The 17,174-nt window shown below is 43.3% G+C and overlaps 1 protein-coding gene across 1 annotated transcript in view; it reads left to right on the forward strand.

Annotated features, from left to right (window-relative positions):
- The first annotated feature begins 2,204 nt into the window (after window positions 1–2,204).
- STARD9 (StAR related lipid transfer domain containing 9) overlaps window positions 2,205–17,174 on the forward strand; it is a 110,754-nt gene continuing 95,784 nt past the window's right edge. The window contains exons 1-3 of the mRNA XM_019644955.1: window positions 2,205–2,316; window positions 6,703–6,772; window positions 8,517–8,633. Of these exons, the coding sequence (XP_019500500.1) occupies window positions 2,270–2,316; window positions 6,703–6,772; window positions 8,517–8,633 (234 nt within the window). The 5' untranslated portion in view covers window positions 2,205–2,269. The remainder of the gene's footprint in view (window positions 2,317–6,702; window positions 6,773–8,516; window positions 8,634–17,174) is intronic.

Consider the following 17,174-nt stretch of genomic DNA (forward strand, 5'->3'; position numbering starts at 1 on the left):
TAGAGTAGCATCACTTTGCAACCCTGTGATACTATAATTTATAATAAGAAATATATATATATATATATATGGTGTTCATCACTGTTTCTGGCATACTTAGTTTGTTTCCATGTTTCTGTATCTTGGCTAATTGCGAATAATGCTGCAATGAAGATGGATGGGGGTACAGAGATATATGTATTTATTAGTTTCAGGTGTACAAAACAATAGTTATACTTTTCACCCTTCACAAAGTGACAACCCCCCTCACCCCAGATATATTTTTGAGATAGTGATTTTATTTCCTTCAGATAGATAAATACCCAGAAGTGGGATTGTTGGGTCATAAGGTAGTTCTATTTTTAACTTTTTGAGGAATCTCCATACTGTTTCCCTAATACTGTGATTATTTTCACTGCAAAGCACAGTGAGTAGAGAAGCCATCCAGAAGACTAGGATTCCAGGTTAATCTGAATTGTAAACCAGCTGTCCCAATACTTTAGAGAAGGGTATTCTCAAATAGATGAGAGAGCTTAACAGCTATGGAACATGCCTGACATGTCTCATTATTTCTATTACTACCACTGGAGTACTAAAATAGCCTCCTGACTGGTCTCTCTGGGGTTTACATCTTTCCCCACTCAGGCTAGTCTCAAAACAGCAGCCAAAGTAATCTTCTAAAAATATAAATCATTATCATTTTCTGCTTCCTAAAACTTTTCACTGGTTTTCCAGCTCACCTACAGTAAAATCCAAAGACTTTATCATGGGCTCATTCTATCTCTGTGACTCCCCCTTTGTTACTCCTTGTACCCCCACTGGCTTTCTTGCTGTTCCTCTAACATTCCAGGCTATGTCCAGGCTCAGGTCCTTTACATTGGTCTGCTTCCTGTGTCTGAAATTGTCTTTCTTTCCGATAACAGCATGACTCTTTTTTTACATCCTTCAGATTTTTCTCAAGTGTCACATTCTCAGTGAGACCTTCCCTGGCCATATCATTTAAAATTTCAATACCCTCTGTACTCACTTCCTATCCCATTTCCTGCTTTATTTTTTTGATTTAGCTAATCTGATATACATGTTACTTGAATTGTTTTGCTTATTGTTAGTCTCACCAAGCTCCATGAAGTCAGAGATTTGCCTGTTTTCTTCACTTCTTTGTCCCTTGCGTTTGGAACAAAACCTGTCATAACAGGTGCTTATTTAGGAAATATTGTTAAATAAGTGAACACCTGCATAGCTCCCTCCTTCCCTTTTCTTTAAATCTAGTCAAGTGCCACCGTCTCAGTGAGGTCTTTCCTGAAGAACCTATATATAAAATAGCATCATTCCCCTTAATAGACACGGAGATCATTACTGTATTTTTTACCCTGCTTTTTAAAAAAAAATGCACTCAGCGCCATTTGATATAGTATATACATTTAAATATTTGTCTTTTTTCTATAGATTTCAATTTCCACGAAGGCAGACTGTATCCTCAAAACCCTAGAAGAGCATTTGACTCTTTAGGTAGGTACACGATGGCTATTTTGGGGATGAATTAATGAACCGATTCTGACCGAAAGCATTCCCTCCGCCACCACAAACACTGCCAGTGTGGCCATGAGGTTCCAGCACAATCGAGAGTTCGCCAGTGAGCACTCTATAAAGTCCTTCACACTCCAAATGCCTCTTCAAAGAATGACACTGCTCTTTGCTGGGAACTGCAAAAACATCGGTGTTCCCTATTTCATTTCTGTCCCTAAAATTTAACCACAGAATCGATAGCTCAGGTCAACGCAGCGAATAAAAGTACGTACTTAGCAAATTATGTAAACTGGCGTTCACCAAAGTTTAACGGACTTACTTGACTCAACAAGTATTGTTAGCCGATTCGAGAACAATAGCTAACTCCCAGTAGGCGTTCCCGGCCGCACCCGGTCGACAGGGCCGGGCTCTGGGCTCCAGCGTCCAGGGGGCTCAGGATTGGCGGAGGCTAAGCAGGCACCGCCCAGACCGGCCTAGGGCGCGCGTGTGGGCGGGGCCGTCTCAGGAGGTGCGTGGGCAGTGCGAGGCGGGGCGGGGCGAGGCGGGCCGGGCCTGGCCGAGCGTCCTCCCGCCCACTGGGCTCAGGATTGGCCGAAGCTCGGCAGGCACCGCCCCCGCAGGTCCGTGGCGCGCGCATGGGCGGGTCTATCCCGGGAGAAGCATGGGGCGGGCGGGGCCGGGCTCGGGCTGGTGCTAACTTTGGGGCTGGGGCTGGTGATGCTATTGCTGGGCCGACCTGCGGAGTTTGGGCCAAGGCCGAGGGATGGCGAACGTGCGGGTGGCCGTGAGGGTGCGGCCACTCAGCAAGAGGTGAGTCTGGGCGGGAGGGGGCGCCTGAGGCATCAACTGAGCTGAGAGGAGAGCAAGGTCCCTGCCTCCCCCTCAAGTGATTCCGGCGTGGAGAAATCAGACACAAAGTGGCCCAGCGGGTCAGGGTCCGGAAATCGTAAAGGCCGGGCATGTTGAGGCCTCGGGTCGAGCTTTCCCTTCGTACTCTGGGGGATAGCGGTTCCTGGATGGCCTTGGGGGTGGGCTGCCCAGTGTCCGCGTCCCTGGAGTCCTGCCAGCAGGAGTTTCGAGGGACCGCTGCTCCAGTCTTGGCGCACGGGTTGGGCTTTTCTCACTGGGTACCTTGAGAATGTCTGGGAATATATCATTACGGGGAGAGGGATTGTCCGTCTCTTCTCCCTTCTTGGTGGCTCTGGAGTACCTGCGAGGACTGAGGTAGAATTGTGGGTGCACATGAGTTTCTCTGCGAAGATGTGCAGAAAGGCAGGCAGTAAGGTATGAGAGGGAAACTGAGGCTCAGAGAGCGTGGTTTCATCCTATGCTCTACAGCAGAACAGTGAAATAGGGGAAGTTATTCTAACCCTTTCTCTCAACATCGTCAGTGCCCATTTCCTCATGGTTGAATCTGATCCTGCCACATAATTTCTTACCCTTTTCACTGATTTCTACACTCATAGGTTTGGAAAGTCAGGGAAGGCTTCACAGAAGAGTTAGTGTTTGAACTGTTTTTTAAAGATCTATTAGAGCTCGCTCAACAGGTGGAGAAGGTGTAAAAAGCACTCTAGTAAAAACAGGGCAAAGGACTTAGGCTGTTAGGAAACATAAGTTTTGGCTGTTTGGGGAAGGAGGTGAGTGATAGAAGATAAATCCGTGGAGAGTGTGGATTGGGACCAGGGACCAGTGGCACATACTGAAATTATTTGGGAGGTTTAAAATTTTCCAGCACATAAGATGGCTTGACAATTGGGCAGAAGGGTCAAAAAAGGCATCGTCTTCCATAATAAAATTCGATACTAGCAGGGATTGTCCTGATATGGAGGTGATTGGCTTTGAGAAGTCATGCAATTTACAGAATGAGAGGAATGAAATGGGGGAAAGAAACAATAAAAAACCGAAAATAGGAAAAAGGCAAAAGAAATACAATGAAGAAAGAAGGAAAGCAGCATGCGCCTGAACTGCTGTGTTTAGATTGATAGATGGCTTATGACATCGGGCTTCTGCATTACTAGCTGTGGCTCGAGGTTGGGGGGTTTTCACAGGTACAGCTGCTACCCTGAAGATAGCCTTTGGCAGATCCTGTTTTTGCAAAACTATTGTTTTAAGGGTGCTCAGGATAATATTGACCACTTCTTACAGCACTCTGTTCCTTGGGAAGTAGGAATTTATAATAGCATGAATTGGATTAAGAAAATGCTGTTGAAGTTGAGTTATTTGCAGCAACAGTAGAGAATAATGTCTCATTAAACAAAAGTGAGTGGGAAAGGGCCCAGAAGCTTGCTTACTTTTAGCTCAGGTTATGAGCCTTGAGTAGCAGGCAGTAGAAGGCCACGCCTGCAGATATCCAGGTGTGAACAGATTATATACCTGAAGATTCAGGAGCGTGGATTCAGGGGCAGATATGGAGAATCCCAGTGTGACCCCAGCTAAGAAGTTGAGATCACTCCCCGCTTCTCACAGAATCCTGCAGAGATGCAGCTATTCTTCAGGGTTTGTTAACTTCCAGCATCTTCCTTGAAGTTCATCTGAATGTAGAGAATCTGCTGGTTATGTAGTTTGGTCCAAACCTTCAAATCAGTCATTGGCACAAGACTCGGTTAACAGTCATTGGATCTGATGTTGTACTTGGGACGAAATCTGGTCTAAGCTTCCATTTTTCTGTTTTTCCAGGTGAGAAAGTGGCCTTGTTTAAAGCTAAAAGTGGGGAGAGCCAAGATTCCATTTCCCAGACTAAGCTGTTCCTTCCTGAGATTACACAAAAGTTGCACGTCTTTCTCAGTCAAATGCCTGTTTGCACGGGAGGACTAGAACTGACCATCTGTCAGTATAATGACAATATGGGAAATGGTTTTGATGCCCTCCCCTCTATGTCACAGTTGTTTCCCATAATTAGAAAGCCTGTATCATTATGAGGTGCTGCCCCTTGACTACAGATAATCATTCATCATTGGGAGAACACATTCTCTTCCGCCAATACTGTAGGCCCTGGAACACCCTCCATGCCCCGTCAAAAGTTACTTTTCATAAGCTATATTCTCTTTCTGTGCTTTTAAAAAAAAATCTATAAAATTGAATAACTACTTTAGTTTTTTATGAAGATTAAATGAAAGAATACATTTAAAATGCTTAGCATTTTAAGTGTCCAATAAAGTGTTAGCTATATAATTTTTTACAGCTGTTTTTATTCCTCCCTACACTTAGCTGTCTGTTGTTTTCAAGTTTTATAAATGAATAGATAAGTGGTAATGGCTTGGTTATTTTCCCCTCTATGACAATGATTCTCAAATTATAGTATGCATGCAGTCCACCTGGGAAGCTTGTTATACTGCATCTTGTTAACAGGAATTTGAATTAACTAGCCCCACCATCTCACGTAATTCTGATGAAGGTGGCTTGTGGACCACACTTTGAGGAATACTGCCCTGGGAGTATACATGTGTACTGAGGATTTACCCCTGTGCAAAACCTTTTACCCTAAGGAATGAATGGCTGTTGGTGGAATTCAGGACCCAGAGACAAGTGGTAGTAGCTCCACTGTGTAAGGCTCCTTCCCCCTGAGTAGATTTTTGTTGAGCTGTCTGGCCTCATTTGAGGTTGTCGCCCTTTCTTTTTGATCTGCCTAACGTTAGTTCACCCTCATTCTGTTCTAGAATATTCTGGGACCACTAGGCTACCAAATGGCAAGGGAGGAACAGCATCTCACCCTCCTATGGTGTCATATCTTTCTGCCAAGAGGTCAAGTTAGGACACTTTTTTTTTGGCTGCTTTATACCAGAGTCCTAGATGAATTCTCAAGAAAGGGCAGACTTAAAAAAATTGGATAATAGATTTTGAAAAGTTATTGCATGGTTTTTTTTTGTATTTCCTTTATTGTCCAAATTTACAATATATAATGCAGGAAGAAGAAAAAATTATCTTGTAAAATGTGAACACCAAAGATGAAAGATTTTCTTTAAGAGACCTGAGGGTTTGGCAGGGGAACAGGATACATTGAATGATCCTGAGAAATGAAGAATATCTCTGCTGCCTTAAATTCTATCTAGTATGAAATACGAAAAAAAAAAAAAGCCTTACCTTAGAGCCTTGAGGAAATTTAAATATCAGAAGTGTCATTACCTGGGAGAGGGAAATTTTCTATCGAGGGTTTTATTTCAGACTCACTGACAGGTTTAAAAAAATAATCTTTAAAGACACCCCCACACCCCAGTCCATCCACAGCATCTCCCTCCAGTCCTCAAGGTCATATCCTGGGATCTATGAGGGAGGATAAGATGAGACTGAATGTATTTTCTCAACTTTCAGGTGTCAGGCTAGGAGTGATTTAATTGATAACTTTCCCTGTAGTTTAGGAAGTGCTAATGAACTTCTCATCTATTAACATTTTTGCTGTAAGCACTTCAGCTAAAGCTCTTTATGGTATGAGAAAAGATTATGTATCTAGAATGGAGTATGTTCCCTTCATATTTGGTTTTAAGTATGTGGGTCACTTGGAAATAGGGGTTGGTTAGTTAACAGCATTACTATATAACTGCAACATAGGAAGATTCTTAAGGACCTTAGCTCTCATTTTGATGTAAGGAAAGGATTTGGGAAATATGTTCTCCAGATCTCAACAGAGAGGACTCCAAAACCTTTTTCACTACTATCTGTGCTCAAAATCCCAGAGAAAACGAGAGGTGATGCTAGGTTATGTGCCCAGCTGAGGATACTCTCCAGGGTTTCCAAGCCTGATTTCTAACATGTGCGGCTTTGTGGTCAGACAAATCTGAGTTTAAATCCCAATTTACCACTGCTAGCTGTGTGACCTTGGACAAGTTTCATAATTTTTTTCAGCTTTCATCTTCCATCTGTAAAAATGAAGATAATCTTAGGAAACTATGTCAGGAGGCTGTGTTGGGAAGATTGCACAAGTACAATCTGTACTGTACCTACTACAGTGCCTAGCTTATAGGGAATACTCAACAATGGTGACTGTTAGCTGTTTCAGAGCCAAATACTAATGATCTAGAGAAGCGTGCCAGCTAGGGGACTGTTTGATGTGATGTTTACAGCCATTTGTGGAGACAGACACTCCAGGTATGGAGACAGCAGTAGGGAAATGTTTTGTCCCAATAGCGCTGATCTCAGCTTTTTTCTTGATTAAGAAAGAAAAAGCAATGTTTCTTATATGGGTTTGGGTCTTGTTTCTAGGGAGACCAAAGAAGGAGGAAGAATTATTGTGGAAGTTGATGGCAAAGTGGCAAAAATCACGAATTTAAAGGTAAGCCTGAAGTTGTTTCCTTTTCCTCTTCACGGAGGGGCTAGTAGTCAGAGGGGTTTCTGGGGTGAAGGTGTGGATGTGAATGTGTCTAGAGAAGGAAGGGAGTGGAAGAGCTTTGACCAAGCACAAAGCAAATATAAAATCAAAGCAGGAAAGAAGTGCAGGGGATGTGGCAGCTGCAGCCCAAATTCGAATAAATAGGGTGCAGCTGTTTTGAAAACTGGTCAGTAGCTGCTTTGAAAGTAAACGCAGGGGATGTTATGGGGGATGTTATGGGGGCCGTGGCTAGTTTAAATCATGCTGGGGACAATCCATATGTAAACTTAATCCACCTGACCACCAGTTAGACTTTGTCCACGCCTCTCATTTGATATCACTTTGTCTAGAGGTGTTACTAGGGATTTTAGTATGCATCTGCTAATGCAGTATTCATTTTGGCCTAGGGAGGACCAAGTAAGAACCTTCAGATCCCAGAAGGGAGTCGGTCACAAATTCTCTTGCACTGATCCGACTGATCTTTGAGTCACAATTGGACAAACTCTGGGAACTTCCTTTCCTCCCCCACCCCTTCCCCCAAGGCTAATTTCCTCCATCCCATTTCTCCTTTGCCAGGCTAGCGGAAGTGGAAGGGATTCTTTTTTTCTGGGCCTTGGAGAGTGAAGGGAAACAGGGAAGTTGGCCATGTGATGGCTGCTGTCCTCAGCTTGCAGGTGGCACTCAGCATTCCGAAGAGCTCAGGAAGCTGACTTGCTGGAGTGAGCGTTATCTGGTCCCCAGGCCTCCCAGCCATGCCCACTCCTGTGTTACTCCTGTGATGTGATGTTTCCTTTTGTCAGTAGCTCTCTGCTAAAAGGGAACAAGACCAGCCAAACTTTCAACAGAGCCTCCCTGGGGACAAAAGACCTTTTATTCTCTGCTGTCTCTCATTTATATCTGTTGCCTAATCACTTCAGCTGCTTTGTTCTGAGAGCTCATATTTTTGGTTCTTAAGAGTAAATCCTGGCCAACAGCAAACTCTAATCTGCCCCCTGCACACCTTGCTGGTTGCTTCCTTCCCTGAGGTCAGTTATCCACTACGAATCTCTTAGTCATTCTGACACCTTGTTCTACTGTTGTGGTTCATGGTGCTTAGTGCTAGAGGTTGTTTCTACCTGTCCAGAGTTTAAATTTTAGATAGTAAAAGAGGTATTCCTGTGAATAATGTCACTTTCCTCCAGTACGGTACCTGGAGGTCACTGCAGTTCTAAGCTCTGGCTCTGCCCTCATCTACACGTACCTTTGACAGTCGGGTTGGTCCTTGCTCTTCTGACCAACATGCTTCCTGATTCACTGGGAGTGGGAACCCAAGGACCTCTGTGAAAGCCCTCAGTTGGTAGAACCTGTCAGGCCCAGGGACTGAATTACTGATGCATTTCTGTATCTTCTACAGAAATACTTAAGAAATGATAAGAAGATGCCCAGAGAGGGAAAGGTTTTCTCTCTCAAGCTGTCTTACACCTCATATATTTGATTCATATATAGGCAGATACATGATAGTATGATAGACAGGCGTTTAATTCTCTGGGGCTTTATCGTTCCTAACAAGATGAGGACAGAGGTCACTTTTTTTTCTTTTTCAGGTAGATATAAAGATTCTCATAACCAGTCCAGGTCTCTCTAGCTACAGCAGAGAGGAGTCAAGCACCACTAAGCATGTTCTGATATTGTAATAGAGAAGACACTGGACCCTATGTTTGATTTTTAGGTGGACAGCCGATCAGATGGCTTTGGTGACTCCCGGGAGAAGGTTGTGGCATTCGGCTTTGATTACTGCTACTGGTCTGTCAACCCAGAGGACCCCCACTATGCATCTCAGGATGTGGTAATGTCATTTTCCTTTCACTCTTCTCAGTTGTTTTTTTTTCCATAACTGTATAATTATTGGGAAATTAACACGGAATCTGGACCCTGACTATTTCTTACTTATGATAGTTCGGTCAGAAACTAATGATGTTGGATCTGAGAAGTGGTGAGAGGCATCAGTGGCAGAAAGAGGAAAGGACTGCTTGCTCAGGGCATGGATGTTGGCTAGTGCCCATGTAGGCTTGGGCCTCAGCATGATTCAGGTGGGCACAGGTTAGTTCAGGTAGTAGTGGTAGGTAAATGGGCTCACCACAAATGTGGCCTTGTGTTGTAGGCAACAGGAAGGCCCAGGGATCCTAGAGGCCGGTATCTTCGTTGAGTCTTAGGCTTGGGCTGAGTGTCAAGGGCTATATGGCTAGTCTGCTAACCTGCAATGTATGTAGGAGGTGAATTCTATTGATCTGATGAGGGTTGAGAGGGTGAGCCAGGCTTTGCCAGCTAAGGCTGTTGGTCACCCTTCCTGTGGCTGGTAGTGCTGCCAGCTCTCTCACAAGTTTCTGAGGGAGCAGGTCTGGCCAGGTGGATCTATAGGACTTCTCCCTGTTTCTGTGAAGCAGCAGCATTGTTCTGGTTTATGCTGCCGAAGGTAATGTATTCAGTCCCCATGATGGCCAGCAAGCCTGCCTCATTCAGTTCTATGATCACAGGCACTAGCCCTCACCCCAGCAGCCCCATGGCACTCTCCGTGACAGTCCATCCCTAAAATTAGAAAAACTGTTTGTTGGCCTTCATGGATCAGTATGGTCATACTTACATATGAAAGAAAACACTACAGGAGTATGTCCTTAGGAAATAACATTGGAAATGGAAATATTTTGGGGGGAACCCTGAGCAACCATTGCCTATCAGTCTATATACCTTTGAATAAAAAGCCAAAGTGTGTTTTCTAAGTATTTTAGTCTTCCTTGAAACTTTTTCTAATTATGTCAAAGGTACAATGTTATCAAGTTTCAGTGACTTAGAAGACAGTACTGAGTTACCACGGAAGCAGACTTCTGAAGATGGTTGGATAGTTCTAAACCATGGAAGTGTAATTCCCTGCTTCTTCCCTTCTGATGGGAACATGTGGAAACAAGATCCCAGACCACTGTGAGATTTGTTGTCTCTGTGGGTCCCTTCTGTTATAACATGAGCACCCTCCCTTTGTAGTCACAATTCGTTAGCTATAAGTGCTCAGCAGAAAAAAGCAGTGTGGCCATTACTTGGTCCCTACCAAGTCTTCTCTGTCCTTTGGAATATGAGGACTCTGGCAGGTCCAGGCTTGTCTTACGGCCCTTAATTTTTATCTCAGCACTCAGATGTGTATGAGGTGTCTGGTTATTACTGGTGTTTGTAATTGTTCCACTGACATTCTCTAAGAAGAGCCAGGAAAGAAACTGGCTCTCAAATCAGAGGATGGGACTCCTATAGCAGTTCACCATTATGACTATTTGTGGCGTAGAAGACTGTGTGGTCTTTCTATTAGTAGAAAGTGTGAGCATACTGCTAGCTATTTCAGTCCTCCCTGGCCACAGCACACCGAGGGCTATTCTGTACCTAAGAAAAATTAACGATTTTGTATAACATGATAGATGATAATCTGGGAGGTGTGTATAAACAAAACTGCGCATCTCTATTTATTTTTATATATATATATATCAACGAGCTTAGGTAGGATTTTGGTGTGAAGCTCACATTTTACATTTATGTAGCTTAAGTGTATAAAACTGATCTAGTAGAAGCCCAGTAGTCCGGTAATGAAGGCAATTCATAAATAAGATTCTTCCTCTATGGCCTGACTTGAAGTTCAATGGAAAGATCAAGGATTTGGACAGGAAGCCTGTGCAGAGAGATAAAACCGGTGTCTCCTGAGGTTGATTCTGGCTTGTTTATTAATTGTCTAAGGCCCTCATTGGTCCCAAGGGAAATCAGGATAGGAGAGAGAAGGAAGGGAACCTTTGTCACAGGCTAGAGGTCGCAAAATGGTGGCAGGGGAGCTCATTACTTTAACACAGAAATTGGAGTGCAGACTTAACCCTAATCACTATGGCTCTGAGGTCACCAGAGGTAGGAGAGGCAGATTGTCAAAAAATCATAGCACTTGGGGTAGGAAAGAATTTAGATGTCATCAGGTTCATCCTGTCCCAAAGTGCAGCTATCCTCTCTCCAGCAATTATGATCATATTTAGGGAGACGTGGGGAGAGGGGTCAGTCTTACGGAAGTGTAATTTATATACAGTAAAATTCACCTTTTTAGTGTACAGATCTTGAGTTTTGACAAACACAGTTGTGTAGCTTACACTGTAATCAGTATATAAAACAGTGCATTATCCCCCAAATCCCTTTACGTCCCTTGGTAGTCAAACTATTCTCCTTACCCCCAGCTCCTGGCAACTACCAATCTGTTTTCTGCCCCTACAGTTTTGTCTGTTTCAGAATGTCATATAAGTGCAACAAAACTGTGTGTAGCCTTTTGAGTCTGGCTTCTTTCACTTAGCATGATGTAGTTGATTCATCTCTGCTGTTGTGTGTATCATATCGTATTCTGACCTTGATTCAGGCTTATTTAAATCATCTTCTTGCCCAAAAGGAAGCTCATAGCTTTGGAAGCACTGATTCTAGCTGCAAAGAGTAAGGGGCCAAGTCCCTGGAGGACTGTGCCGCCTGATCTCTGGGTCTCTTCCTGTTCTGAAGGACTCTTGTCACCCTCAGAAATATATCACTGATTTGAGAATATCCAAATATCTGAGGGAAACTCCCCCCACTGACCTTAGGGGAATTTTGAGCAACATTATAAGCCATTGCTTGATAGATATTGACAAGCACACCACCTATTTGGTGTTGGCTTGGCCTCATCACAGAATCTTAGAATGTGAGCGCTCGAAGGAAACTTAGCGGTCATCTAGGCCAGGACTTCTCAGCCTTAGCACTATTGATATTTTGGCTGGATAATTCTCTGTTGTGAGGGTCCGTCCTGTGCACTCTAGGATGTTAAGCAGCATCCCTGGCTTTTACCCACTAGATTCCAGAAGCAGTCCCAGTCATGACAATCAAAAACATTTCCACACACTGCCCACTAATCTATGCCAACTCCCTCATGTTCCAGATACAGCCGTGTGACTTATATGGGGATATACAGGCAGTTAATGCTCAAGTGGGACTAGACTCGTGCTACCTGTGGTGGTCTTTCCATTACATTGTACCATTCTACCTCTTTTTATTATCTTACAGCCTCAAAAGATAGATTCGAGATAAAAGTTCCCTAGTGTTTTAGCCCTTCCCAGCCCTTAGTGGTGACACACTTGAGTAAATAGATTAGGTGTCAACCAACAGGAGCCTCTGGAGAACAAGTCAGCTACTGCAAGTTCTATTGAGAGGCAGCTTTATTTGTTAACTATTTGTAAATTCTAAACGTTTATCCTTTCTTTTGATCATCTCTCCAAATCTGTTAAATCAATGTTATTTACCCCATTTTGTAGATAAGGAAACTGAGGCACAGAAAGCTTACAAGACTTGCCCAGATCACTTAGCCAATAAGCGGTGGAGCAGGGATTCATATCCAAGACTGTCCAACTCTAAATTGCATGTCATTTCCACCAAGCCTTACTGATTCCCAAAGTTAAAAAGAGAAATTCCATTTAGTCTACTAGCGACCTGGTCATCTCTTTATACATATCATCTGATTTGATCCCTTCAACAGCCTAAAAGGTAGAAGAGTTTATCCTTATTTTATAGTTGAGGAAATTTAGGATTAGAGAGGTTACATGATCTGCCCGAAGTCAGAAATGTGTCTTAAATTTGAACACAGGATCATCGGAATGCAAAGTTCATATTCTTCGCTATACTACAGTGTGAAACAGAAAAATAAAAAAGAGGGATATAGGAAAAAGAAGGGAAGGAAATTGGGGAAAAGGGGAGAGGGTGAAGGGGAAAGAGCGAGAGAAAGACTGTAGTGAATGGGGCTGAGAGGGTATCATACCACCTGTCTTGGCCATTACCCGTGACCCTGGTGTCTTTAGCTTTTCAGCCTTAAGGCAGGTCGTTACTGGTCTGAATTGTGTTTTTAGTTTGTTGCTGTTTGGACTTGCTAAAGCTTTTCTTCAAAATTGACCTACATTTTATCTGGCTTGAATCTATAATATATTAAAGTTAATTTACTTCTCTGAAGTCAGACCTGGATTTGAATTCAGGCACAGCCGCTTATTAGCTGGTTTACTTTGGACAAGTTACTTAACCTCTCTGAGTCCTAGTTTCTGGAGTTATTGTGAAATAATTATGTAAAGTGCCTAGCCCAGGGCTTGGCAACTAGGAGTTAGAATAAGTGAGGTCCTGAGTGCTGTGGATTGGGTGTGATAACCACTATCGCTGATGAGAGAAGCAAGGCCCAGACTTCTTTCTAAGAGCTGAACGGGATTGGAAAGTCTCTCATTTGAATCTGGTTATGATCCCTTTGGTGGCTTAGCATGCTCTACTTGGAAAACTAACTTCCCGTCCTCCTGGTCAGGAACATCTGTAGGATCAGGAGTCCTCTGCTCCAGAGTATTGTGTTGGGGTGATTGTGTGTTTGTAAAACTTTCCATGCGGAGCATGAGCTCAGCTTCACCTACCAAGGACTGTAATTGGCTGTCAAAACAAGTGCAGACTGAGTCAACAGAAAGCCCATCCAGGAACAAAAACCTACCCAGCCCTTTCTGGAAAGCAATGGCTTCTATTCTCCTGGGAATCTTTATTTTAAAATGGTTTGTTATTTGGCTAAAACACAATACCTAAAACATTTGCAGCTTTTCCAGATAAAAAATCATGTGAGTGAGCAGATTTCCTCCCAACACCACTGAATAAAAAACTGAAATAATAGCAGCAATGTGATTCTGCTTGTTGTTTTAATATTTGTTTAGTCTCCACATACACAGATCGTCAGACAACACACAGAGTATATCCATGGCCTATCCTCAGAGAGCAGAGAGAGAGAAAGATACAGATTCTTTGGTGAATATTTTCTCCAGTTCTGGGCTTCAGCTTGATGATGTCAAGAACTTGGAGAGGCTTCCGAGGAAACCACCTCCCCTCCCACAAAAAAAAGAAAAGAAAAGAAAAAAGGGCTGATGCAGGAACCAAGAGGAAAGCCACTACCAGTGAAGCACACCTCCTATGCATTCTGCATGGGATTATTTAGTGAAGGAATGTTGGTCCAGAAATGGGAAGAAAGGGAGGTGATAATAAACCTCTGCAAGTACAGAACATGATGATTTTGGCAGTTTATGGAACATTAGAACCAACCGGTCTACATTGCCATTAGGATAAAATAAGAGATTTCAAATTAAGTTGCAGAGAATGGTATGTATTTAGGACATGAAAAATAACTTGTATAGAATTTTTGAATCCTGATGTATGGTAGCTAAAAATAGTTTGACTTTATAGAATTTCAGAATGTTGATATTAGAAGAAATGCTAGAGATTATTGACACTTATTTTAAAGACGAAAGCCTAGAGAGATAAAAGTAACAGTTACAGATTTTTTTTTTTCTTTTCACCAGTCCAGAATTGTGCTTGATGTTGCAGGAAAATGTCTGTTGCTTATTCTAGGGACAGGCCATGAACTGCAACACAGAGGTTCCTGCATGGCCGGAAATGTGCTGCTTAGCGGAATGCCAAAGAAAAATCTTGTTCTTTAGACTGGACCTGTTCTTGGCTCTGTACTCAGAGGAAATTGCGCTATTGCCATCTAGCTGTATGGGGGAGTGTTGAGTGCTTATTAGTTTAATGTGACCAGGCTGCAATTGGAGCAATGTTTCTGTCTGGGGACCCAACTCTTTGTAAGGTGAAGACAAATGATCTGTTATCTCCTGCCTCAGAACGTGAGTAGGATGAGGTGGAGAGGAGTATAACCCTCACTTCTTTTTTTTTTTTTTAAAGATTTTTACTGGGGAATGGGGGAAGGGAAACAGCCAAATTGCTGTCCTTCGATCTTAGTTGTGGAGGGCGCAGCTAGCTCAGCTCCAAGTCCAGTCGCCATCAGGCCGCCCATTGGCAGCTTGCAGCCGCTCAGCTCAAGGTGCAGTGTTCAATCTTAGTTACGGGTGGGTGCGGCCCACCATTCCATGCAGGAGTTGAACCAGCAAGCTTGTTGTTAGGAGCACATGCTCTCACCAGCTGAGCCATCCTGCTTCTTATTGGCAGCTCAGCGGCAGCTCAGCTCAGGCGCAGCTCAGTGGCCAATGTGGGAATTGAACCGGTGACCCTGTTCCTCAGAGCTCATGCTCTTAACCAACTGAGCCACTAGGCCGTCCCTGACCCTCACTTCTTTTGTATCTCCTAAACTCGGAATGTGAATGGAGGCTTTAGGGGAAGAGTAAAGAACATAGAAGAATTACTGAAACTGAGGAGGGACTTTAGAGAAGCAAGAGGAGATGGGAAACATGAAGAAACTAAGGTGAGAAGGAATTTGAGAGTTCACAGAGGGGAAGATTCTGTTAGGATTACATCACTTTTTTTTTTTTTTTTTTAAGCTGAGCCATCCTGCCACCTGTTGGCAGCTCAGCTTGGGCCGTGAATCGGACCAGCGACCCTGTTGCTCAGAGCTCGCACTCTTGAACGAGCTCTTAACCAACTGAGCCACTCGGCTGGCCTTAGGATTATATCACTTTTTACAGTAGATATTATCTCCATTTTAGGGATAGGAACAAACTCAGATAGGTTGAGTAGCTTGCTTTAAGGTCATACAACCAAGTGATAGAACAAGCATTCAAACCTTTATGCGACTCCAAAGTCCAAGCTCTCAAATGCTGCACCACACACAGCTCTGTGTCTGTATTTCCAGTGCTGCGTGTCTTAAATGATCAGTTAATGGTTCTTGGATTAATTATTCAATTTATGGTTCAGTGGGTGAGAGACAAGTTGGGGCTCTGCCTTCTTGAATCTTGCTGCCTGCTTTGAGAAGGCCTTGTGGTTTGCCTAAATTAGAGAACCACACACCGTCTCTCAGTTTCTCTGTGCATGTCCTTTCCCTAATGCATGTATGTAGAAGGGAGCCGGGGAGCGTGTGGGCGTCAAAGCATTTTCTCATGAATATTTGCAAAGCTGTGTACATTCCATCACTAGTGCTGTTTCTTCCCAACCAAGATGGAGACAGAAGTAGAAGGGAGAGAAGTTTCTAAGAAAAAGGCTTTTTGTGCAATAATTGGATGGGGCTCTGCAGGCATGAGTGGGGGAAGGGATCACCATGAGTATTTCATTTCAGTGTGTTCTCTGCCAGCAGCACAGCTGCTCTACTCTATAAGCATGTCCATGGGCTGGATTTTAAAGGAATAAGGTCATTCTTTTGGCTTCATCTAACTCATTTTCCCCCCTCTCTAGAAATTTGATTATGAATCTTTAAAGAGTAGCTTTTATACTCCTAGAAAAATCTGAAAAACAGAGACTCTGGACACTGCATGCTGCGTGCTGCTGGATGCCTGTACAAAAATGAATATCGGAAACTAGAGCAATCTCTTAAAATACAAAAACTTGTTTGGATTGTTTTTCTTCTCTGTGATCCAAGGGTAACAGGAATTTCTGGTAGTATCTGGAGTCCTTGAGATCTAGGCTGGAGAGAGAGGTTATCTGTAGGGAGGCATGCCCAAAGCTTGATAGTGGTTTCAGACCTGGGGCCACCTCAGCATCATTACAGACAGAGTCCTGAGGCAATTCTCCGACGTTACCCAGAAGTCCCCTTGCTTACATGTGTAATGCTGAGACGTCCCCCTGTACTTCCTTTACTCTTGAATTTGTCCTGGGGTTTAAAAAGATTGTCGATTAATTGCTTGAAGACAAGAAGTATGATGATGGCAATGATTACTTTGAGAGCCTTTGGAAAACCTGATTTGCAGAATCATCTAAACAGAAGCATATAGAATGAAGAGCAACCCTTCGAACAAAAGGTGCATGTGCAGTGCACAGGCAGACTGATAACAATAGGCCTCTCCAGAGGAAGCCACCTGGCCTGCCTCACTAGGTGCTAAATTCTTTCCCACGTGCTTGCACAGTAAGCCTATGTCTGAGGACCCTCTCAGCACCATTTCAATGGTCCTCTGTTTGGGGGAGCCTGTCCAGCTGACCAACAAAAGGCCCCTTCTAAGTGCAGTGTTCTGAAAAGCGTTCAGAAACGGGGGGTGGGGGGGGAATGGGACTAGTTTTTCTCTAGTTCTGTGCTCAGCAGAAAGCAGATGACTGCATAAAAAATGTCAGCAGATTAATTTATTTATTAAAATATTTTGCTGTAAAGGCAATATAAGCTAATTGTTAAATATTCAAACAATACTGAAGGGTATAATGTAAAGTGATAAATCCTTCCCGTTCTGTGCCTCCCCACCAGTCTCATTCTCTAGAAGTGACCACTGTCTATAGTTTCTTTGGTATCCTTCCAGACATTCTCTAAGCATAAGTAAGCATATACTATATATTGTTTTAAAACTACAAAGGGCTTACACCATATGTATTATTTTTCTACATGCTTTATACTACTCAATTTATCTTTTTTTTTTTT

The sequence above is a fragment of the Hipposideros armiger genome, unplaced genomic scaffold, assembly GCF_001890085.2.
Source record: "Hipposideros armiger isolate ML-2016 unplaced genomic scaffold, ASM189008v1 scaffold_92, whole genome shotgun sequence".
NCBI classification, from domain to species: Eukaryota; Metazoa; Chordata; class Mammalia; order Chiroptera; family Hipposideridae; genus Hipposideros; species Hipposideros armiger.